The sequence below is a fragment of the Chiroxiphia lanceolata genome, chromosome 4 (assembly GCF_009829145.1).
Source record: "Chiroxiphia lanceolata isolate bChiLan1 chromosome 4, bChiLan1.pri, whole genome shotgun sequence".
Classification (NCBI taxonomy): domain Eukaryota; kingdom Metazoa; phylum Chordata; class Aves; order Passeriformes; family Pipridae; genus Chiroxiphia; species Chiroxiphia lanceolata.
Window position 1 is genome coordinate 1,836,628 of NC_045640.1, and position 24,860 is coordinate 1,861,487.

The following is a 24,860-nucleotide window of genomic DNA, read 5'->3' on the forward strand; positions in this document are numbered from 1 at the left end:
CCCACCTCCGACGGCTCTAGACGGCGGGGGCGTGGTCATGCTTCTGGGGGCGGGGTCAGAGTTGTTGGGGGGCGGGGTCAGAGCAGGGCGGGCCACGCCCAACCCCAGGGGGGCTGTTTGGGGGTCTCACCTGTGCCCCAGGTGTGTCCACAGCCCGCGGCACCTCCGGCACAGCTTTGCCGGCCTGGCCCTGCCCGGCCTGGCTCCTGCGTGTGTGTGAGCACAGGGGTGTCCATGCATGTGCAAACACACGGGAGTGTCTGGGCACAGAAAGGAACACACACACACACACACACACACACACACACACACGTGTCCATGCACAGGTGTGTCTATGCCCAGATGTGTCTGTGCACATAAAGGAACACACACACGTGTCCATGCCCAGGTGTGTCCATGCACAAGTGTCTGTGCACATAAAGGAACACACACACACACACACGTGTCCATGCACAGGTGTGTCTATGCCCAGATGTGTCTGTGCACATAAAGGAACACACACACGTGTCCATGCCCAGGTGTGTCCATGCACAAGTGTCTGTGCACATAAAGGAACACACACACACACACATGTGTCCATGCACAGGTGTGTCCATGCCCAGGTGTGTCTGTGCAAATAAAGGACACACACACACACACACACACACACGTCCATGCCTAAGTGTGTCCATGTACAGGTGTGTCCATGCCCAGGTAAGTCCGTGCACATGAAGGAATACACACACACACACATACACACGTGTCCATGCCCACGTGTGACCATGCATATAAAGGCACGCACACACACACACACATGTCCATGCCTAAGTGTGTCCATGTCCAGGTGTGTCCATGCCCAGGTAAGTCCATGCACATGAAGGAACACACACACACACACACACACACATGTCCATGCCCAGGTGTATCCATGTCCAGATGTGTCCCAGCCCAGGTGTGTCCATATCCATGTGTGTCCGTGCACATAAAGGAACAGCCACAAACACATGTATCCATGCACAGCTGTGTCCACACCCAGCTGTGTCCATGCCCAGATGTGTCCATGCCCAGGTGATGTCACACCCTGGTGTGTCCGTGCTCAGCTGTTTCCACACCCCAGTGTGTCCATGCCCAGGTGATTCCACACCCCGGTGTGTCCATGCCCAGCTGTATCCACACCCCAGTGTGTCCATGCCCAGCAGTATCCACACCCCGGTGTGTCCATGCTCAGGTGATTCCACACCCCGGTGTGTCCATGCCCAGCTGTATCCACATCCAGGTGTATCCATGTCCAGATGTGTCCATGCCCAGGTGATTCCACACCCTGGCGTGTCTGTGCCCACACCAACACCCACCTGCACATTCCAACCTGCACGTTCTCCTCTGGCTGCTGGAGCCCCCCCAGCCCCCCCCAAACCTGGGGGCTTCGCAGATCCCCTCGTGTGCCATTCTCCCATGACCTCACACACACAGGAGCAGATTCCTGCTATCCCAACAGGATTATTCCCGACGGCATCGAGCCACACACCCCCTTTCCCCACCCCGAGCTCCACCTCATACCCACCCCGGAGCGGGGTGTGGGACACACCAACACACCCCCAGCGGCCCCAATCCTAATTAAACCCGCTGCCTGACCCCATAACTCGATCCCATTCCCTGGAGCAAGGTCAGGGCGCGGGGCCGTGCCGGGCGCCGGGCCCGGAGCGCTGATCCCGCTGTGATAAGGGATGTCCGGGGCCGTCCCGGGTCAGCTCCCGCTCTGCCCTATCGCTCCCATCTCCCTCTCCCGGCTCCCGCTCCGTGTTCCCGGAGCTCCCGGGGCCGGAGGCGCCCGTTCCGCTCGGCCGCGGGGACACGGGGACTAAGCGGTCTTTGAGGTCCCTCCCAACCGAAACCAACTCCGTGATCAGCGATTCCTGCGCCCCCTTCCCTCGCTTTTTGGGGCTCCTGACGCTGCTCGCGGGAACGAAGCCGCCGAGTGCGGGAACAGCCACGTTCTGCCCCAAAAAGCCCCCCCCCGCCGAGCGAGGGGATAAACTGTGGAAAATCCGGCGGTTTTTTCCGTCGGGATGCTCTGCCCCAGCTATATTCAAATCTCCCATTAAAATATGCTTCAGATGGGAATAAAAAAAAAACCCCTGCACTGGGAATTTCTTATCGCCCCCGAGACGAAATCAAATCCAATTATCCCTCCGGTCCGGCGCCCGTTCCCGCTCCGCCGGCCGCCCCTTATCCCTCCTCAGCATCTGCTTTTGATTTTCCCTTCTTTTGATTGTTTTTCCACATTTTTTTTTTTAATGCTCTGATTATCTCTCCTCTCGCAACATCTCCCCCTCTCCGCCACTTCCCATCCTTTACCTTCATAATTGGGATTTTTTTTTATCCATCTCCCTTCCCCTTCCCCGCCCCGCTCCCATTTATTTCTCTCTTATTTATTCGACTCTTTTATTTCTCTGACACCTCTGCATTCTGAGGCATAAAGAGGTTTTTTAATTACCCCCGAAATCAATTATTATGTTTTTTATTCCTCTCTGGAATGGAAGGGAACACGGGGATCCTTTGCACCGTCCTGGGCTGGGTGGAATTTTGCTCCAACTTTAATTTTTGGCTTGAATTTTTCCCTTCCAATTCAATATTTCCTTCAACTTTAATTTTTGCTCTAACCTTAATTTTTCTGCTTTAACCTTATTTTTTTTGCTTTAACTTTAATTTTCCCTTCAGTTTTAACATTCCCTGCCACATATTCTGTGATTCTATGATTAATTTTTGCTTTGTTTTAATATTTCCTTCACCATTCATTTTTGCTTTATTTTAATTTTTCTTTCAACTTTAATTTTTTCTTTATTTTTTTCCCTTTAATTTCTCCCTTAACTTTTTCTTCAATTTTTGCCTAACTTTAATTTTTCCTTCCTCCTCCTCCACGGCATTTCCCTCTCCCAAATCACTCTAATACTTCCCTAAATCCCATTGCAATGACATGCTGGATGTGGGATCCCATCTAAGAGAGCTCCCTTCCTGGAAAGAAGCTGGAAAATAATAGAAATGACATGATTTTGCTCTTTTTTCCTCACTTTTGGTGCAAAATGTTGCTCTCCATCCTGGTGGGACCATCAGTGCCTGGTGCTGCTCACCCTGGGAGCTTCCCAACCTGGAGCTGCCCCTCCCTAGGGATGGGAAAAGCACCTTGTTGGGGTTGCAAAGAAAGTGGATTTTCATAGGATGCTGGAGCCAGGCTTTGCTTTGGGATGGCAGCAGGATCTGGGATCATCTCCCCCAAGGCTCTTTTGCTCTTTGGATTCATTTTCTGATGGTGCCGAAATCCAGAGTGGGAGCAACTGCGCAAAGAGCCCTGGGATTGAAGGGAAGGGATGAAGGATGAGACAGAATTGGGGATTCAGCACCTCAAATGTGCTGGTGGATGAAAGGCTGGAGATGCTCCAGCCACATGTGCTGGTATCCCAAAAAATCCCAGTGCCCTGGGCTGATCCCCCAGTGTGGGCAGCAGGGCAGGGGGGGATTCTGCCCCTCTGCCCCTGTCTCAGCTGAGACCCCCCTGCAGAGCTGCTCCAGCCCTGGGAACAACAGCACAAGGACGTGGAGCTGCTGGAGAGAGTCCAGAGGAGGCCCCGGAGCTGCTGCCAGGGCTGGAGCCCCTCTGCTCTGGAGCCAGGCTGGGAGAGCTGGGGGGGTTCCCCTGGAGAAGAGAAGGCTCCAGGGAGAGCTGAGAGCCCCTGGCAGGGCCTGAAGGGGCTCCAGGAGAGCTGGAGAGGGACTGAGGACAAGGGAGGGAGGGACAGGACACAGGGAATGGTTTCCCACTGGAAAAGTGAAGATTTGGGTGGGATTTTGGGAAGGAATTGCTGTCTGTGAGGGTGGGAAGGCCCTGTCCCAGGTTGGGCAGAGAAGCTGTGGCTGCCCCTGGATCCCTGGAAGTGTCCAAGGCCAGGTTGGAGCAACTCGGGATAATGGAAGGTGCCCATGGGAACAAGATGATCCTCAAGTCCCTTCCAACCCCAACCATTCCGGAATTCTATGGAATCTCCACGCCAGCGCTTCCCATCCCAGTAAATATTCCCACCCCCCAAACACGGACACAGGGACCGGCTCTCGCAGCAACACCCAAACCTCCCCAAACCCCAATTATTTTTGGTTTTTTTGGAGGACAAGCCACAAAACGCTCCCTGAAAACATCTTTTACAGGGGATGGCGGATCCCTACCGGCGATTTCCCACTGCAAAATCCCGGCCGGCAGCGTAGGGATGCCCGGGAATGGAGGGAGGGGCTGCGAAGGGGAAAGAGGGGGGGGAGAGAGAGAGAGAGGCGGGGGCTGGAGCCGAGACAAATAAAGAGTTCAAATGGGAAACGATTAAAACTAAACTAAAGTAAAATAAATGGAAAGCGGGGGAGATAAGGCCGGGGCGCCCTCTGTGCCTATTTAACATTCATTGGATTGAATAATCAGGCCTCATTATCTCAAATTGCTGCATATTTGCCCTCAAAATGCTAATTTGAAAGTTGGCTGCGAGCGCCGGCTGCCTATTTTGACTAAAATATGATTTTGCTTTCTTGTGCGTTGTTTGTAGCTCCGGGGGCATTTCCCTGAACCGAACTGAAAGGGAAATAGGGAGAAAGAAAAAAAAAAAAAAACACACGAGGAAGGGAAAAAAAAAAAAATCTCCCGACGTTTATCAAGAGAAGGTTGGGGAGGAGAGAGGGGCCCTGCTTTGCGTAGAAATGGCATTTTTTTTAGGCCTTGCAGTAAAATTAAAGGTGTTATCAGTTGGCTTTTCAGGGATGGACAGTTTATCCTTCATCTCTCGGGAAGGGAAATAGGAAGAATAATTTGCTTTTATTCTGATTGTTTGGTGGAGGGGAGGGGCGGGGAAGGGATGGAGGCTCCTCCCTCCCCTTTCCCATCTCCTTATTCCCCCCCACCACCACCTCTTCACCCCCCCGCTCCGAGGGGGGCAAAAATCACAGCCCGGGGCTTCACCCGGCGCATCCCGCACGGAAAACGGGAAAATGTGCTCCGGGTGATCCCCTGGCGGGACTCCGAGCGTCCATCTCTTTATGTTATTACCCTTTCTAAAAGTCAATCAATAGATAATAAGGTGGGAATGAGGGGGCAGGAGTTAAACCTCCCCCCTCCCCGCCATCCAGGCCGAGGATTAGGGTTGTTGAAAGCTCCGGAATCGTTTCAATCCCGCGTTAGGGATGCCGGGATTCGCTCCCTGCTTTACCCAAATGACACATTTCTCATGCAAACCCCAACTCCGGCCCCCCCAGAGCTGTTTGCACAGCAAATTCCAATTGTGTGGGAGATTAAGGGGGCTCGGGAGGGGCGGGGGGGAGGCCGAGGAGCCTTGTTGACAAATAAGGGTGGAAATCCGGCGCCATCAATTCCACGGGCGCCTCTGGATTTGGCAATGACACTGCTTTTGACTTTCCTGCTGGGCAGATGGATGGGGGTGCTGACCCACTCCCAGGCTGTCGGGGCAGATGGTGGAGCAAAAGGGGGGAGATCCACAGGGATCCTGGTGGCCCTGGGGGTGCTGCAACCCCCTGGAGCGGATTCCGGAGGGGAACTCGGAGGATTTTGGCCCTGCTGCCCCGAAATCAGTGCATGGAGAAGGACAAACCTTCCCACCATCCCCAGAGCCCAGCCCAGCCTCCCTTGGGATGGTGGGGACACATTGTCACCCAAAGGTTCAGCCAGAGCTGGCACAGCCAGTGGTGGCACCCACACCTCTTTATCCATGGGAAAAACCTCTTGGCCCTGGGGTGTCCCATCCCACCGTCCCACCCCAGTGTGCCCCAGTGTGTCCCAGTGTGCCCCAGCCCCATTTGCCCCATTACAGATTGTCCCAGCCCAGAGTGTCCCAACCTGCTGTATCCCTTTCTGAAGTCCCACCCTGGTGTGTCCCATCCCAGTATATCCCAGCCCTGGTGTGTCCCAGCCCACTGTGATATCCTGGAGTATCCCACCCTCGTGTGTGTATCTCATCCCGGTGTCCCCCATCCCACTGTCCCAGCCTGATGTCCCCCAGACTGATGTCCCCTATCCCAGTGTCCCCCAGCCCAGTGTGCTTCATCCCACTATCCCAGCCCAATGTGTCCCATCCCACTGTCCCAGCTCCATGTCCCTCTTCTCATGACCCCAGCCTGGTGTCCCTATGCCTGGTGTCTTCCATCCTGCTGTCCCATCCCATCCCATCCCATCCCATCCCATCCCATCCCATCCCATCCCATCCCAGTGTGTCCCAACCCCATGTCCCCTTGCCCAGTGTCCCCCACCCTGTTGTCCCTCCACACCCTGTCCCCTTTCCCACTGTCCCATCCCAGTGTCTCTGTCCCTTTGTCCCAGTGTTTCCTCATCCCACCGTCCCCATCCCACTGTCCCCTCCTGCTGTCCCATCCTGCTGTCCCCATCCCAGTGTCCTCTCCAGGTGTCCCCATTCCCACTGTCCCTATCCCACTTTCCCATCCCACTGTTCCATGCCACTATCCCAATCCCACTGTCCCATTCCCACTGTCCCCTCTCGTTCTCTCTTCTCACTGCCCTCATCCCACTGTCCCTTCCTACTGTCCCCATCCCTCTGTCCCCATCCCCACTGTCCCATTCCTGCTGTCCCATTCCCGCTATCCCAATCCCACTCTCCCATCCCGCTGTCCCCATCCCAGTAACCCAATCCCACTGTCTCATCCCGCTGCCCCAATCCCACTGTTCCTATCCCGCTGTCCCAATCCCACTGTCCCATTACCACTGTCCCATCCCACTGCCCCTGTCCTGCTGTCCCTTCCCACTGTCCCATCCCAGCTATCCCAATCCCACTGTCCCATCCCACTGTCCCTATCCCATTGTCCCATCCCAATGTTCCCTTCCCACTCTCCCACCCCAATGTCCCCATCCCCGCTATCCCAATCCCACTGTCCCATCCCGTTATCCCAATCCCACTGTCCCATCCCGGTACTTCCAGGACGGAGCGCGGTCGTGCATTGCCCTCTGGCGGTCACTGCGGGAACTGTCCCACCGGGATCCCACCGGAATCCCACCGGGATCGTCCCGGGATCCCACGGGGACCCTTCCCTGGGCTGCCTCTCACCGCGATCCTCCTTGACGTGTATCCCGCTGACTGGGATATTTACCGGGATCCCGATAACTGGGATCTCTGGACACACTCATTAGGATCGACCCTAACTGGCACCCCCGGTAATTAGCAGCCCGTTAATTGGGATGGCTGGTGCTGGGAGGACCCTCTTTCCCTGGCAGCCTGCTGGCTGGAGTGGTGCCAGCTGGGATGCCGGTTAACCGGGATTCCTCCTGAATGGGATGCTTTGCCAACTGGGATCCCCACTAACCAGCACACCCTGTTAACTGGGAGCCAGCTGATCCTGGATAACTGGGATACTCACTGACTGGGATCCTCATGTGCTGGGATACTTGCTAACTGGAAAGCCCAGTAACTGGGATCCTCCCTAATTGGGATTCTCCCTAATTGGGATCCTCACCGACTGGTATCCCCCCTAATTGGGATTCTCCCTAATTGGGATCCTCACCAACTGGGATCCTCACCAGCTGGGATGCTCTTGTGTCCCTCTGGGTCAAGGGATGCTCAGCACTTCAGGTACCTTTGGGAATTGGACCCAGATGCTCCAAAACGTGGATTTTTTTACTGGAAATGGCTCCTTTGGCACCGCCAGCATCCAAAAGAGCTCGGGTAAGGAGCAGGACCAAGTGTGGGAAGGGCAGGATCTGTCCTCAGTCAGGAATCCCAGGAGCCACAGCTCCAAAAAGCCCTGAAACAGAAATAAGGAAGATTATGCAATAAAATCCCACCAGTTTTCCTTCAGGTGCCTGGAAAGGGACAAAACCTTTAGAGGTGACTTGTCCTTCCTGCCCCAGTTCCTGGAGGCATTGGCATAACCCACTTGTTTGCTGGGAGGAGACCCATCCCAGCCTGGAGGACCCATTCCAGCCCTGGGGGACCCATCCCTGTCCTGGGGGACCCATCCCAGCCTGGAGGACCCATTCCAGCCCTGGGGGACCCATCTCTGTCTTGGGAGGCCCATCCCTGTCCTGGGGACACATCCCAGCCCTGGAGACACATCCCAGCCCTGGGGGACCCATCCCAGTCCTGGGGGACCCATCCCAGTCCTGGGGGACCCATCCCAGTCCTGGGGAAACTATCCCTATCTTAGGGACCCATCCCTGTCCTGGGAGACCCATCCCAGCCCTGGGAGGACCATTCCCTGCTCCAGGGGGGGGCATCCCAGCATCCAGCTGCCCAGTTCTGCTGCAGGACACCCCCAGTTTGGGATTTGGGACACATTCCATCCCATGTCTTACAGCTACAGGTGTCATTATCCGCAGAAACTCCTCTGCTGGAGCCCTCAACTTCCCAAAGTTCCTGTGCAAGGAATTTCCCAGGTCAGTCAGTGCCAGCTTTTAAAAAAAATATGTATTTTCCCTTATTTTTTCTGCCTTTGGAGCCTCAAACAACCTGTGCCCTGTGCACGTCCGAGACCTGGAAAATTCTGCCTGGAAAAATCTCCCTGGAGCTGGGTCAGGCCTGTGGAGAGAGGAAGTGGAGCTGCATATCTTGGAATGCTTAAGGAAGGGCTTCACTCTGCATCCCAAATCCGGGTGGGGAGACCTTTAATAACTGGGGGGAAAGTGTGGATTTAGTTGGGGGGGGGGGGGGGCGGATCTGGGATTCCAACAAAACGATCCTCAGGGAATGAGGGTCAGGCCTGGATCGTCCTCAGCCACTTGATGGCAGCGGGTGCCCAAAACACTTTTCCTTTTCCCCAGTAATTTCAGCTGAATTGGTAAGAAATATCCCTTTTCCCTGGAAATTCGGGGTGTCCGTAGTCCCCCAGTGCAGGGCTGGCAATTGGATGCGAAGGGATTTTGTGGGTGAAAGGCTCCAAGGGCTGGGATGGAGGGATGGACAACGGCCAGACAGAGGGATGCAGTGGGAGAGGGGATGGACACAAAACCAGGGAGGGGCTCTGGGATCATGCCAGGGACTGTCCAGGGACAGCGGGATGATCCCGGAGGTCCCAGACAGACAATCCACACCCTGCCCAGACAGCTCTGCCGAGGGTTAATGAGCAGCTTTGTCATTAATTAGCTCAGGAGCCTGAGCCTTGGGGCCATTTTGCCTCAAAATGAGGCAGGAGCCATCCCTGGATTCACATCCCACTTCTGGATCCAGAGCTGGTGGAAGGAGGTGCCCAGTTTGTGGGCAGTGACCCCCCCAAATTCCAACCCTCCCTCCCGTGCTCCTTGTTTCCACAGCATCCCCTCCCCAAATTACCAACACCTCCCTTCCACCTCTCCAGGACAGGATTTTCCCACCTGGAAATGAAGCAAAAAGTTCCAAAGAACCACTGGGTACCAGCATTCCCATTTTGGCCCATATCATCTGGATCCCAATCCCACAGATCCCAAAGAACCACTGGGTACCAACCAGCATCCTCATTTTAGCTCCATATCACCTGGATCCCATCCCCATGGATCCCAAGGGACTGTTGGATACCATTATCCCTATTTCAGCCCTATATCACCTGGATCCCAACCCTGTGGATCTCAAAGAACCACTGGGTACCAGTGTCCCCATTTTGGCCCTACATCTCCCAGATCCTAACCCTATGGATCCCAAAAAACCACTGGATACCAACCAGTATCCCCATTTTGGCTCCATATGACCTGGATCCCAACCCTATGGATCCCAAAGAACCACTGGGTACCAGTATCCTCATTTTGGCCCAAATCACCTGGATCCCATTCCCACAGATCCCAAAGAACCACTGGGTACCAGTAGTCCCATTTTGGCTCCAAATCACCTCAATCCCAACCCCATGGATCCCAAAGAACCACTGGGTACTGATAGTCCCATTTTGGCTCCAGATCACCTCAATCCCATCCCCACGGATCCCAAAGCCCTGCTGGGTACCAGTGTCCCCATTCTGGGAGTGTATCACCTGGATATACAATCCAGTATCCCCATTTTGACCCTATATCACCTGGATCCCCACCCCATGGATCCCAAAGCACTGCTGGGTACCAGTATCCCCATTTTAGGAATCTATAACCTGGATATATCACCCAGCATCCCCATTTTGACCCTATATCACCTGGATCCCCACCCCATGGATCCCAAAGCTCTGCTGGGTACCAGTATCCCCATTTTAGGAATCTATAACCTGGATATATCACCCAGCATCCCCATTTTGACCCTATATCACCTGGATACCAACCAGTATCCTCATTTTTGCCCAAATCACCTGGATCCCAACCCCACAGATCCCAAAGAACCACTGGGCACCAGTATCCCCATTTTAGGAATCTATAACCTGGGTATATCACCCAGCATCCCCATTTTGACCCTATATCACCTGCATCCCAACTCCATGGATCCCAAGGAACCACTGGATACCAATATCACCCTTTTAGCTCCACACCACCTGGATCCCAAAGAACCGCTGGGTACCAGTGTCCCCATTTTGGCCCAAATCACCTAGATCTCAACCCCATGGATCCCAAGGAAACACTGGGTACCATTATCCCTGTTTTGGCTCCAGATGACTTGGATCCCAACCCTTTGCCTCCCACCTGGCACAGGGATGCTGGACACCCCCATTCCTGGGCCCACCCAGCTGGGTGAGGGTGCCAGGGGGGTGTTTGCTGAGCTCCAGCAAACACAGGGAGAGGAAAAAAGGGGAATAAAGAAAGGGAAAGCACCTCTTATCCAAACACAGCCGAGCCCACCAAGGGCCTCCTGCCTTTTTATCTTTCCAAGACCGTAATTAAGACTTAATAACCCCAAATCTGCCTCCCTTTCATCTCTACCCCCCCTCCCCAGGGCCTTTATTTGCCCCCCTTTGGGGGTGATGTCCCTGTGATGCTCCAGGGAATGTGGCATCACCCCGAGCACCGGTGGATTTTATGGAATTTTTGGTGCACAGACACCCCCGGGAAGCCTCCACCTGCAGATTCCAGGCTGGGATGTGCCCCAGAGCACGGAAATTGGGGTCTCCCATCCCCATCTCCACCCCCGAGGTGGCCGGGAAGCTGCAGAGCCGGGGATGCTCCTCGCGGGGGCGCAGCTCCATAATGACTTTCCCAGCTCCTCGGGGTTATTCCCAGCTCGGGAGGCTGCACGTACTGGGATTATCCATCGGGAAAGCCCAACGAGGGGGCTGCTGTGGTGCAGATGTGGCCCCGGCCCCCCGAATCCCCCATTTCCTCCCCAATAAACCCCCCCGAGCCCCAGGGGGAGTCTTTGACCGGGGCTCTCCCCCCCCCACGGCGCCGGCCCGAGGTGTGACTTTTCCCAGCTCATTAGGAAAAGCTGCGGGATTTTTAAGGATCTCAGACCCTAATGACCATCTGAATCCCATCAGCCGAGCGTGGAGAGCTGAGAGGGGGTGTAGGGAGACACCCCACCCCCCCCCACCCCCCCACCCCCCCCCGCCTCTGGCGTTGCCTCCTGGAGCATCCCTGCTCCTGTCCCTTCTCCCTGGCCTCGGGTGTTGTTGACATCCCAAAAAGCAGCTCTGCCGGGGGGGGGCCAGGATGGGGAGATGAGCTCAGGGTACCAAGGGGGTACCAAGGGGGACCCCGAGTCCCCCACTGGGAATTTGGTGGCCTCGGGGTGACACTGGCTGCCCTGTGGTGTCTCCTGGGGGTTGGATGCTCCTGCCTGAGTAATTCGGGGCCAAAGCCCCCCTGGGGGAGGATAAATGGGAGGCTCTGCCCCCAGGGCAGGGGGACATGGAGGGGACATCCCCACCAAGGGCAGGGGGACATGGAGGGGACATCCCAAACAGGGACAGGGGGACATGGAGAGGAGGATGCATTCCCTTGGATGAGGACACATCCCCTTGGAGGGGGACACATGCCCTTGGAGGGCAGGGGGACATGGAGGGGGGACATCCCAGTTGAGGGCAGGGGGACATCCCCATCGAGAGCAAGGGGACACAGGGGAGGGGACATTGCCATCAGGAGGTCGGGGACATGGCAGGGGACATCCCCATCGAGGGCAGGGGGACATGATGGGGGGACATCCCCACCGAGGGCAGGGAACACGGCACGGGGACATCCCCATGGAGGGCAGAGGGACAGGGAGGGGACACGGAAGGGGCTCGGGCCCCGCCCCGTCCCCTCCGCCCCCGCGGTGCCCCCGGGCCCTATAAAGGCGGGCGGGCAGCGCTGCCCCGGGTGGTCCCGCGATGCCGACCCCGACCCCCAGCCCGGCGACCCCCGGCCGCTCCTTCACCATCGCCGCGCTCCTGGGACCCTCGGGACCCTCGCCTCGGCCCGGGCCCCCCCCGCCGCCGCTCTGGGGGTCCCCCCCGGCTCCCGCCCCGCTCCTGCCGCCGCTCTGCACCGAGTGCTGCGGGGGAACCCCCGCATGGGCCGCCCGGCTCGGGGCTACAGGTACCGACACCCCCCCAAACCCCGCACAGGGACCCCCCTCTGCTGCTCCCCGGGGGGGACATCCCCAGTGGGGACCTCCTTCCTGCTCCCCAAAGGGGGATCCCTTCTCCCACGAGGAACCAGATCCACCTCTCCTGGGGGACACCCCTAAATGGGAACCTCCTTCCTGCTCCCCAGAGGGGGACCCCTTCTTCCAAGGGGATCCACATGTACCTCTCCCAGGGGACACCCCTAAATGAAGATCTCCTTCCTGCTTCCCAAGCAGGGACCCCCTCTCCCAGAGGGACTCACATCCACCTCCCCCACAGGATACCCTGAATGGGGACCTCCTTCCTGCTCCCCAAAGGGGGATCCCTTCTCCCAGAGGGATCCACATCCACCTCTCCTAAGGGACACCCCTAAATGGGAACCTCCTTCCTGCTTCCCAAGCAGGGACCCCCTCTCCCAGAGGGACCCACATCCACCTCCCCCACAGAATACCCCCAACGGGGACCTCCTTCCTGCTCCCCAAAGGGGGACTCCTTCTCCCAGGGGGGACATCTCCAAACTGAGACTTCCTTCCTGCTTCCCAAAGGGAGATCCCTTCTCCCACGGGGAACCAGATTCACCTCTCCGGGGAAAATCCCTAATGGGAACTTCCTTCTTATTCCCCAAAAGGGGACCCCCTTCTCCTAGGGGGACATCCCCAAATGGGGACCTCCTTCCTGCTTCCCAACCAGGGACCCCCTCTCCCAGAGGGACTCACATCCACCTCCCCCACAGGATACCCTGAATGAAGACCTCCTTCCTACTCCCCAAAGGGGGACTCCTTCTCCCAGGGGGGACATCCCCAAACTGAGACTTCCTTCCTGCTCCCCAAAGGTGGACCCCTTCTTCCAAGGGGATTCACATCCACCTCTCCCAGGGGACACCCCTAATGGGAAATTCCTTTCTGCTCCCCAAGGGGGAATCCCTTCTCCCCTGGGGAACCAGATTCACCTCTCCTAAGGGACACCCCTAATGGGAACTTCCTTCTTACTCCCCAAAGGGGGACCCCCTTCTCCCAGGGGGACATCCCCAAATGGAGACCTCCTTCCTGCTCCCCTAAGGGGGATCCCCTCTCTCAGGGGACCCAAATCCACCTTTCCCAAGGGGCACCTCTAAATGGGGACCTCTTTCCTTCTCCCCAAAAGGGGATTTCTTTCCCAGGGGGACCTGCTCTGTCCCAGGGGGACATCCACCTCTCCTGAGGGACACTCCTAAATGAAGATCTCCTTCCTGCTTCCCAAGCAGGGACCCCCTCTCCCAGAGGGACCCACATCCACCTCCCCCACAGGGTACCCCAAATGGGGATCTCCTTTCACCTCTCCAAAGGGAAGATGCCCTGAAATGGGAATTCTTCCAGGAGAATTCCATGCCCGATTCTCTTGGGACACCCTGAAAGGGGACATCTCCAAGTGGGGGAGCTCCTTCCACCTCCTCATGGGGACTACCTCCAGAGGGAATATGTCCCAGAAGGACGTGTATCCACCTCTCCAAGGAGATCCTCAAAAAATGAGGGACCCTCTCCCACCTCTTCATGGGGACTCCCTCCAAAGGGATTCTCTCCAACAGGGACCTGTATCCACCTTTCTAGGGAGATCCTCATCAAATGGGGGACCCTCTCCCACCTCTTCACATAGGGAACCCCCTCCAAAAACAACCTCTTTAAAGGGGACACCTCCAAGTGGGAAGATCCCTTCTGCCTCTCCAGGAAATGACCTCCCAGGGAGGGACCCCACCGTAGATGGGACCTCTCCAAGGGCTCCCCTGCATCCTGACCTCCCTCTCTCTGTCATCTCCAGGCTTCCTGATCTCCAGGTGCTGCTTCCCCATCTTCAAAGCAAAGCCTGGCAAAGCCAAGAGGGTCAGGACCATCTTCACCAGCGACCAGCTGGCCCGGCTGGAGAAGGAATTCTCACGGCAGCAGTACCTGGTGGGCACAGAGAGGGGCCTGCTGGCCTCCTCCCTGCACCTCACCGAGGAGCAGGTAACCCCCCCACCCTCCAGCTCTGCCCAGGAGGCTCCCAAACCTCTGTGCCAACGGGTGGGACCCGGGATGTGTCCCTCAGACTGAAGCAGGAGCCTTGTGTGGGGTGGTGGTTGCAGAGAGTTTGGATTAAAAATGTGGAGGATGCCTGGTGGGGAAACCGAGGCACAAAGGGTTGTCCAAGAGCCACGAATTTGTGTCCCTCTTAAGTTTGGACCTTCTTCACCAGTGGCAGGTCCAGCTCCTGGGGTGCAGGGGGCAGTTCTCCATCTTGCTGGGGATGGAGTGGGCACTGCCTGAGCCTGGGGGTTCAGCAGACCAGGACTTCATGGTCCATGGAGAAACCAAGTTTGAAAGCCCTTCCTAAAGTGGGAGGGAAGTGGTGGAATCACCATCCCTGGAAGTGTTCAAAAACCATGTGGATGTGGCACTTGGGGATATGGTTCAGGGGTGATGGGTTAGTGGTTGGACTTGGTGGTCTTTGAGGTCCTTTCCAAACTTAATGATTCCATGATTCTGTGATTCCAAGGTGAAAGTCTGGTTCCAAAACCGCAGGATCAAGTGGAGGAAACAAAGCCTGGAGCAGCAGCAAGCCAAGCTGGCCAAAATGGGTTTGGCCACCCCACAGGGGAGCCCTGACTCTCAGAGCCACCATGGAGAGGAGGACAAGGACTTCCCAGCAGAGTCAGAGGATGGACAGGAGGACATGGGGACAGGACCTGCACAGACTGGGACAAAGAGCTGCTGAGTGGCCCCACGGGGCCCTTTCTCCATGTGTATTATATGACTGTACCATAGCTGGCCATATCTAATATATACAGGACATAGACAGGGCACCCCTTGGGCTGGGGGGGGTGGAAATAAATTATTTATGCAATTTGTGGGCTCATCTTGGGCATTTTTGGGCAGGAGGGAGAATACACACACCCACAGTGGCAGCAAGTGTTCGGTGAGGGCTTGTTTATGGGAGAAAGATTTGGGGGAGTGGGGGTCACCTGCACACCCCCACCCACAGGTTATCCCAAAGGTGCTGGGAGCTGGGATATCTCAGAGATCAGGACCTTCCCAGAGCCCCCAGGTCCTTGTAGAGGGTCTTCCTCTCATGGTCCATCCATCTCCCTGCCAGTGGCATCTTCACCATAACCAGCTCTACCCACAGCTCACATGTCCCACCCAGCACTGGCATCCCTCTCTCTCCAGGGATTTTGGAGCCAGGACAACGGGGAAAACACACCTGGAGAGCAGAGCTGGTGGGAGCTTTGTGAATTGGGCACCCAAGGTGACATCTCAGCTGGGCAAGGATTAGCCAGGGTTCGATTTTAATTGCTTGGCCCTGATTAGGCAGAGGTAGAGGTTTCTAATCCAGCAGTTTTGGGATGGACACTGGGCTGGGGATGAGCCAAAATTGGGATCTGTGGGGAGCTGCTTGAAGGATGAAAAGTAAGAGAGCACCAAGGGCCTGGGATCTGCTGGATGAAAGCAGCAATGGGGACAGCAATGGGGACATCTGGGTGCTCAGCTGGGCAGCACCAGCTCCTGGAAGTGGATTTGCTCCATGTCTGTGCCAGGTTTAGAGCTGGAGCAAGAAGGGATCCAGGTGGAGGGTTTATTTAGGCAGGTGTGAAAGCTGGAGCAAGAAGAGGGGGGGGACCTTGCAAGGAAAGGAAGGAAAATTAGGGAAGAGGACGGTGCAAAGAGAAGGGATTAGTGTAAGGAGAAGGAGATGATGCCAGGAGAGAGGGTAATGCCAGGAGAGGGAGAGGGTTCAAGGAGAAGGGGACAATTTAAGAATAGACAGTGCAGAGAGAGAGGGACAGTGCAGGGAGAAAAGGGATGTGCAAGGAAAGGGGATGAGGCAGAGAGTGGGACAGTGCAAAGAGGAGATGATGCTGGGAGAGGGGGCAATGTCAGGAGAAGGGGATAATGCATGGAGAGGGGGAATGATGCCAGGAGAAGGGGATGTGGCAAAGAGAAGGGGACAATATAAGATGGGACAGGACAAGGAAAGGGAACAGTGCAAGAAGAGGGGGAGGATGCAAGAAGAAGACGGTGCAAGGAAAAGGGGGATGTGCAAGGAAAGGGGATAAAGCAGAGAGGGAGGACAGTGCAAAGAGAAAAAGATGATGTCAGGAGAGGAAGCAATGTCTGGAGAAGGGATAATGCATGGAGAGGGGGAATGATGCCAGGAGATGGGATCAGTACAAGATGGGACAATACAAGGAAAGGGGACAGTGCAAGAGGAAGGGAAGGATGCAAGGAGGAGACAGTGCAAGGAGAAGGGGCTGGTGGCAGGAGGGCGATAAAATAAAAAGAGCAGGATGCAAGAAGAGGACAGTGCAAGGAGAAGGGGGATGTGCAAGGAAAGGGGATAAAGCAGAGAGGGAGGACAGTGCAAAGAGATGATGATGATGTCAGGAGAGGGAGCAACGTCAGGAGAAGGGGATGGTGCATGGAAGGGGGAATGATGCCAGGAGAAATGGAGAAGGGGACGTGGTAAGGAGAAGGGGACAAGATAAGATGGAACAGTGCAAGGAAAGGGGACAGTGCAAGAGGAGGGGGAGGATACAAGAAGGGGACAGTGCAAGAAGAAGGGGCTGGTGGCAGGAGGGCGATAAAATAAAAAAAGCAGGGTGCAAGAAGAGGACAGTGCAAGGACAAGGGGCTGGGGAGAGCGGGGTGATCCAAGGAAAAGGGGAGGATGCAAGAAGGGGACAGTGCAAGGAGAGGGGGACAGTGCGAGGAGAAGGGGCTGGTGCCAGGAGAAGGGGCCGATGCGACGGAAGCTGCCCTTTGTCCCGGCCGTTTCAGAGCCGGGATTAGCCGGCACATCTCAAAGAGCCCAAACTGTGCTAATGTCTTCACATGTCTGCCGGGAGCCCGCGCTGCGCCGGCGGGTTTAACCCGCTAATCTCCCGTGCCGGTGGGTTTATTGCAATCAGCCCCGAGACAACGGGGCTTACGGGGGTGTTTTAATATCGCCCGGCCGGGGGCCGAGCTGATTGCGGGAGTTAAGTTGTTCTCAGGACACCTTTAATCCCCTGGGAGCTGGCAGCGCTCAGCCTCCGGCAGGATTGGGCTCCTCCTGGGCAGCCACGGGGGATCCATTCCCGCTCCAGGGGATGCTCCCGCAGGATCTGCCCAGCCCGGACCCCTCCGCGGGGGGTGTCCGACCGGGGGCAATGGTTTAATTAAAACTGCCGGGCTTGACTGAGGTTTTTTAAATTTACTTTTATATGAGATGGATTAAAGCATCTGGCACCTTGGGGTTTGACCAGGAGGTTTTTCTCGTGGGGGGTGATAATCCTTGATGGGGTGGCCGGTCCTTGGGGGCTCAGGATGGCTGTGTTCCCTCGGGACAGCTGGGTGCTGGGGAAGGACAGCCCTTGTCCTCCTCTCCCTCAGCGATTAACCTGTTTGCAGGTTCCTCAGGGTGGGGAAGGGACTTTGTCTCTGTGGGACAAAGCAGGGATTACTGGAAGAGCCAAACCCCCAGAGCTGACCCTGGTCGTGGGGATGGAGTTGATGGTTTGCAGAAAAGCTGGATTCATCCCGGTCATTTGATGCCCTGCCAAGCCTCTGCCAGCCCAGACATCCTGGAAATGGGATAGAAATGCAGTTTCCTTCCCACTCCCTCCCCAGTTTGGGGAAGAGGAGGTCTTGCAGCTCAGCCCAGCTCCTGGCAGATCAGCTGGGGTACATGGATTGGGATCAAACCCAGCACCGTGGAAAATATGGGAGAGAGATGTTTGGAAAGGTTTTGGGCTGGATCAACCCACCTGGGACAGAGCCTTGGCTCTTCTCACCCCCCAGGAAAATCTGTGTGTAAAAGAATAAGAATAAAGGAGAAGAATAAAGGATAAGAGCTGAGTGTCTTTACCCAGCCCCCTCCTCCCACCCCAAAGACCCTGCTAGTCTTTCCTAATCCATGACTTTCTGCAAGACTGCAGTTTTTCACCTGTCTGCAAAACCCGGGATGGCTTTCAGTGACAGATAATTAAAAGGAAGTGAGAATTAAGCAGCTTTATTAAGAGGATAAAGGTTATCTGCCAAAGATGCAGCGCTGAGCCCTTCCCGGCAAATCTCCTCCCCGCTCCATAGATAAGGAGGAGTCTCCTAGGACAGGTAGGATGTGGGATGGGTGTGTGGGTGTTTTCCCAGAGGAATAGCCTGCAATGGGGATAAAATGGATGGGTGGAGGGTTGGGGATGAATGCAGGGAGCTGGTGAAGAGGTGCAAATGGGTGTCTGGCTAAATGGGATGGGATATGGCTGGAGAGATAGGAGAAGGGATAACCAGGTGGAGCTGTAGCCTGAAGGCCCTTCGGGTCTTCCTCCCTGCTCTCCTTCCTGCCAGGATTATTCCTGCTGAGCACATGGCGACGGATTTGTTTGCAGGACGGGGCATTTGGATGCAGGACCCCTCCAGCCCCTCAGTGGCCGTGATGCAGCCGCTTTCCCAGGCACCTTCCCGGAGCCGGGAGCCCCATCCCCTCGGCTGATTGCCCTGTTTTGAGGGGGGTTGCTAAATGGGATTACCATGTGGAAGGGCCGGGATGTCGGGAGGGACAACGCGCCGCTGGCAGAGGTTCAAGGCAAAGCCGGGACACGGGATGCCGGGGGTCGTTCCCGTGCATGTTTCCAGGCTCCGTCCCCTCGTGTAATCTTGTTAAATGGTCAGGGAGCATTTCCCCTGCTTCTCCCTCCCCTTTAATTCCCGATTGAAACATCAAATAAGTTTCCCGAGGCTGCTTTGACTGGTTTCGGTGGAAATGAAATAATAAATAAAAAAAGAAAGACTTCACTGGCAATGGGAGGAAATGCCACCACATCCCATATTTTGCAGGGTTTCTGGGATGATTTTGCCCCAGGTTGCCTCGGGCACAGAGCAAAGGCATCAAATTTTTACACTAAACTCTCTTCTGGATCCGTGAAAATAAGGATGGAATGGGGTGACCTGCCTGGAAATGCAGCAGGAAAACTGAGAGACTAAGGACACCCCTCTTATGGGGTGAGCATTGCAGTGGCCAAAATCTCCGGGTTTAAAAATCATGGATCTAAACCAGTTTCGGCGAAATGAGCTGTTACAAAAAAGAGGGGGGGAAAAAGATGAAATTCGCACCATGTCCCTCTTTGCAAATGGTCCGTGGCACAAAATCCCTTGTCCCTGTGTCATGCCAATATGGACAGGCTGGGATTTCGCTGGAGATGCGGCTCTGGCATCACTCTCTGAACGGTGTGATTTTATTTTAGGAGTTGATTAAATCATTAACTCGAGCAATACAGGGATGCTGATGGGAGGTGTGGGATCGGCAGTCAGATAAAGCGCTTCCCGGCTCCACCAAAACCTCCTCCCGGGATTTATTTAGGCTGCGAACCCTCCCGTGCCTCAGTTTCCCCGGCCGCAGGAGCTGGGTGAGGAAATCCTCGGCCGCACGTGGTGCTGAGCAGGTCTGATCCCGCTCCCACCCTGCACCCCCGCGGAGATTCGAGCCGGATCCAACCCCTTGGATCTGCCCCATCCTGCCCCCACTCCATCTCTATTGATTTAATAAGATGGAGGGGAATTAACGGGGCCGGAGCATTGGGATAATGAAAGATGAACAAAGGGGCAGCGCTAGCAAAGATGCTGCCAGCTTTTAATGATGAGGCCGGGCAGATCCCCCGCCAGTTGTCCCTTTGGAGTGGCGATTAAGAACATACTGTTATTGTTAAGGCCGAGAGATAAATCCCTGCACCGTTTCTGATGTGATCAGCCAGGGCTTCTCCCTGCAATTTGTGATCCTATTGTGGACAGTGTTTGCCCTGGGCAAGGAGAGTCTGGGAACCACTTATGAACCATCCTTTGGTCATTAGTCTCCTCATTAGGGGAGAACAATGTGGGAGAAAAAAGATAATTGAAGGGAGCAGCGAGCTGATGGTGCACTTAGGCCCGGCCCAGCGCTGCCTCAATGCTTAGTTTGTTTATAATTCCCAATTAATTTTTTTTTTTTTTAAATGCGTGGGTTTGGGATGCTCTTAATATCTGGAATTGCAACCTCTGCGAGCAGGGTCTTCGAGTCTGTCCATGAGGGGAAAGCCACGGAGCATCCATCCTCTGAGAGCTTGGGTTTTGGTTGATTTTGTGGGGGTCACCCAGACTTTGCTGCCAGCTCGTTGTAGGCCCACGGAATCATGGAATTATAGGGCTGGGAGGGACTTTGGAAGGTCGTTTAGTCCAATCACAACATGGGGTCCACTCATGGGCTCAACCCACGCTGTATTTGGACCCTGGGCAGGTGGATGAGCCCCCCGGGAGCCGGGAAGGGTGAGGGTGGTGGGATGCAGCAGGTCCCGCTCCCTCATTTCACATCTGGCTGAGACACGAGGCCAGATGTGACACCGGGGAGCGGGACACCGAGGAACGACCCCGCTTGGATCAGGGATATCTCCCCATCGAAAGGCTGGGGCAGAATCCAGGTCCTGCTGAGCCTCATTCCAGCGTGAATTCCTTCATTGGGATCCTGCCTGGACATGCCGAGCCTGGGCGATAAATCAGCCCGGGCCGCCCGAAGGTCTCCGTGCCCTGGGGGGGAGGAGGAGGAGGAAAAGCCTCCTCAGGATGCTCGATATTATCAAGTGCTAATGAGACCTGGATGGGGCTGAGGTGCTTTGCAGGCCATTATCCCAAATTAACCTGACAATGAAGCCCGGGAGCGGTGTCTGAAGGGCGGCCGGGGTGTGTATTGACTGTCTGGAACAGGGAGAGAGGAGGAGGAGGACGTGCCCTGCCTCCTCCCTGTAGCACAAACCAAGGGTCTCGTGTTTTCCAGGGGTAGTTTTCCATTGCATGAACACAGAAATATGGAACGGTTTGGGTTGGAAGGGACCTTAATGGTTATCCAGTTCCACCCCCTGCCATGGCCAGGGACACCTTCTGCTATCCCGGGTTGCTCCAAGCCCTGTCCAGCCTGGCCTTGGACATGTTGGATCAGCTCCTGGAGAGGTTTGACAAGCAGGAGACAAAATGAGGTGACAGGGGTGGAGAGAATGGGGACGGTCTCCTCTGCAGGCCAGCATTTGGGATAACATCCTTCTAGGAAATTCCTATGTTTCCAAGTTCTTTTGTTCATCTTCTACTGACACTGGGCTCTCGCAGGGGGCCGTTTGAGGGTGGCCTTGCTCTTGTCACCTGCAGCCAGGGCTCCCCTTGCTCTACAACACCCTCAGAGTGCAGGGTGGTGCCATCCCTCCTGTCCTCATCCCAGTTTGGGGCTGTCAGTGGGACCCTGCGAGGTGCCAAGGATCCAGAAGGCAACTTGGATCCCCCAGCAGACAGGACAGACAGGGTTTTCCAAGAAAAATGGACACCAGCACCATGTTCTGGAGCTCCCAGAAGCCCCTTGAGACCTGGCTGAAGGTGGGATAGCCAAGGCAGGGTGGCACCTTGGCACCCACTTCCAGGTGTTCCCGGTGCAAAGGGAACCCACAGTAATTATTGGTAGCCAAAAAAATTTCTCTTTTCCAGGAATATGAACGTGTATCCATCATCCTCCTTGGACAAACCCCACGCTCCTCTTTTCGCTGATGAATCCCCATTCCCCTCTCCCTGGAGGATTCGGTGGGATCCAGCTTGGAAAGGGGTAAATCAGCAGCTGGAGGAGCCACACGATTCGAGGACAATCCTAATTGCCTATTACTGGTTTATGGATTATTATTTATTACTACGGATTATTATTTATTATCACTATGATTATTTATTATTGCTATGGATTATCACAGCAGAAACGGTTTTGAAAATACGAGACAACGCTAAAAGCTGAATTTGGTGTTCAGAATCCCATTTTTAAGCGAATTTTTATTGTTTTAAGAATAAAAGACACGAGCTCGTGATTTCAACCTCCTCGGCTTGGCTTGTTATCCTAATGACAGCCAGCACACGCCTGTCTAATCACCTCCAGGAGCCCCTGGATCCATCTTCTCCCGGATAGGATGCTCCCGGATCCAGGGGGACTCACCCCGCGGGATTAGAGATGCACCAAATCCCCGTCACGTTTTCGCGTGTGCTCGCTGCGGGTTTTTTTTGGGGGGGGAAGTTTCCGCCCCCGCTGGGCCGGTTTTGCGGCTGGAAGAAGGGATGGAAATGGAGCCGGGCTCTCCCCGGCGACCGAGAGGCGAGGTGCGAAATTTCTCATGGGCGAACAAGGGAGAGCCGCGGGGTGCCCAGAGAAGGGGGGGACAGAAAAGATGAAGGGGGCAGCGACGAGGAGGAGGGAAAGAAGCAGCCAGGGAGGAACAAAAATCCCTAAAGCACCAACCTGGCTTGAAGAGCGGCGCGTTTTCTATGGGGGGATTGTAAAATGCGCTCTCTCTTTCCCCTTGGCAGGGGGGAAAAGGGCCCCCCCCCCCTCTATCTGATAGTCATTAGCATCAATTAGCCCCGTTTGAAGTGGGCAACATCTTTGTCTCTTCGCGAAAAAAAGAAATAAAAAAACCTTTCAGGGAGCCCATAATAACATCTGGAGCGAGGGGAGGCTGAACTCAAGTTCCCCACTTTCATCTCTTGTCGAGGGACTTGGAATGTTAATGCAGCCTCATTCTTTAATGGAGTTATCAGGAAATGCTTTTCACCTCCTTCCCTTTGCTCAGGGGGGATGTTTACAAAGGGCTGGGGGCTTTTTTGGGGGGGCTTTTTTGGTTGTTGTTTTGTTGTTGGGATTTTTTATTTATTTTTTTTTTTACCCCTTCCCTAAGAAACTCCCCCCCCCCGCCCGCCACCTTCCCCTTTTATTTTCTACGCGCTCGAAAACCAAAACTGGAATAACATAAAATTAAGAGAATATAGTGAATTTAAAAAAAAATGGAATAATTAAAATAAAATAACCGCTTAAAAAAGAAGAAAAAAAAAAGGATCAGATCCCATCCTTTCATCTCTTTCATCTCTCCACCTCGGAGGGGCTGCTGTGGGTGGTGGTGAGGGGTGTCTGCTACTGGGTGCTACATTTCCCAAGTCATTACCAGCGAGTGAAAATTTCCAGCTTTCCGACCAAAATGCATTAGCTGAGCACACAGTACTAATGGGAAACAGGACGCGTCATTAGGCAGCGGATTTGGCCGAGCGGGAGGAGAAGGCGAAAGGGAAAAGTCGTGGTTCTGTTCCTTGTGCATCCCAGCAGCTCCTCATCTGTCCATCCATCCTGGATCATCCCCCCACAGCTCTCCCACGCCGACAGCCTGAACGTGGATCTGCTCCTTTAATCACTGGAGCAGCTCCGACATCACTTCTCCCGGGAATCACAGTCGCTGCTTATCATAATTTATTTAACAACCTTTTAATAAAACAACCCAAACCCCTCGTCTAATGACACCCATATTCAATCCCACGCTCCCCCCGTGCCAGCAAAGCCGGGAGCTGCGAATTTCCACGGATTTTATTTTTTTTTTTCTCCCCGGTGGCTCTTTTTTTTTGGGGGGTGGGGTGGGGAGAGGCTTCGGCACTTGCCCAGCTTTGAACGTGTGATTCCAATTAAGGCCGCGGTTCCACGGCGGCGGGATCGGGGCTGCCTGTTTGGATAAGGAGCAATAAAGCAGCAGCTGTATTTATCCACTTATTTGGAAGCTCCCGTGGAAGACAGGATGCTAAAAGGCAGGGGGGGACAAAAAAAAAGTGTTTTAAAGGCAAACTTGAGGGACTCTTTTGTCTCCTGAGGGCATCCTCTCCCCTGAGGATCCTGTAGCCATCACCAGGGTGCTTCCTCACAACTGGGGTAATCCTGCCTGTGCATTCCCATCTTTTCCATCTGCCTTGAAATGCTAAAAAATATAGAGATTTTTGTAACAATTTCTATGGATTGGGGAGGGAAAAGAAATTTAAACGGCCTGAATCCCTCTTAAAGGTAGGATTTATGGGATATGGACTGTGAGCCTGTGCATGCAGAGATGGTCAGTGCCGGGTTATTAAACCACGGGGGATTTTTGCTCTGTGTTTATCAACCTGGGGGCTCCAGGATTTCTCCGTGTTTGCACATGGAGCGAATTTTCAGCGTGAACTTGGTGAGATGTGAGCAGGAATCCCACCTGGGAGAGGTGTCTGTGCCATCCACAGCTCCCTGTTGGGCCACGTGGATGCACTTGGGGGTGTCAAGCAGGGCTGGCACCGAAACCAGTTCGATTTTCACAGCACAGTCACCTCGTGTGCTGTGAGAGCTCCTGAGGTGCTTGTCCCGTATCCCAGATATCCCCACACACTCCAGCATTCCTGGACAGGTACACACTGACACATTCCTCCTGGAACAGTGGCAGGATGGGCTGGCACAGCCGGCCCTGGGGTCTCTCCGTGCCTTGTGGGGTCTGTGCCCTGAGGAGTGTGGTCAGGGGATGGGGTGGGTGCTCCTGTGAGGCCTGGGGGCATCAGGGGAAATTTGGGAATGGAGGTTGGAGCGGGAACTGTAGGTGT

General features: G+C 55.1%; 1 protein-coding gene across 1 annotated transcript; it reads left to right on the forward strand.

Annotated features, from left to right (window-relative positions):
• The first annotated feature begins 12,213 nt into the window (after window positions 1–12,213).
• Window positions 12,214–15,068, forward strand: LOC116786028 (homeobox protein not2-like). Its single transcript, XM_032686295.1, is given in 4 exon segments — window positions 12,214–12,421; window positions 14,245–14,429; window positions 14,959–15,042; window positions 15,045–15,068. Coding segments are annotated over 4 exon segments (501 nt in total).
• The last annotated feature ends 9,792 nt before the right edge of the window (window positions 15,069–24,860 follow it).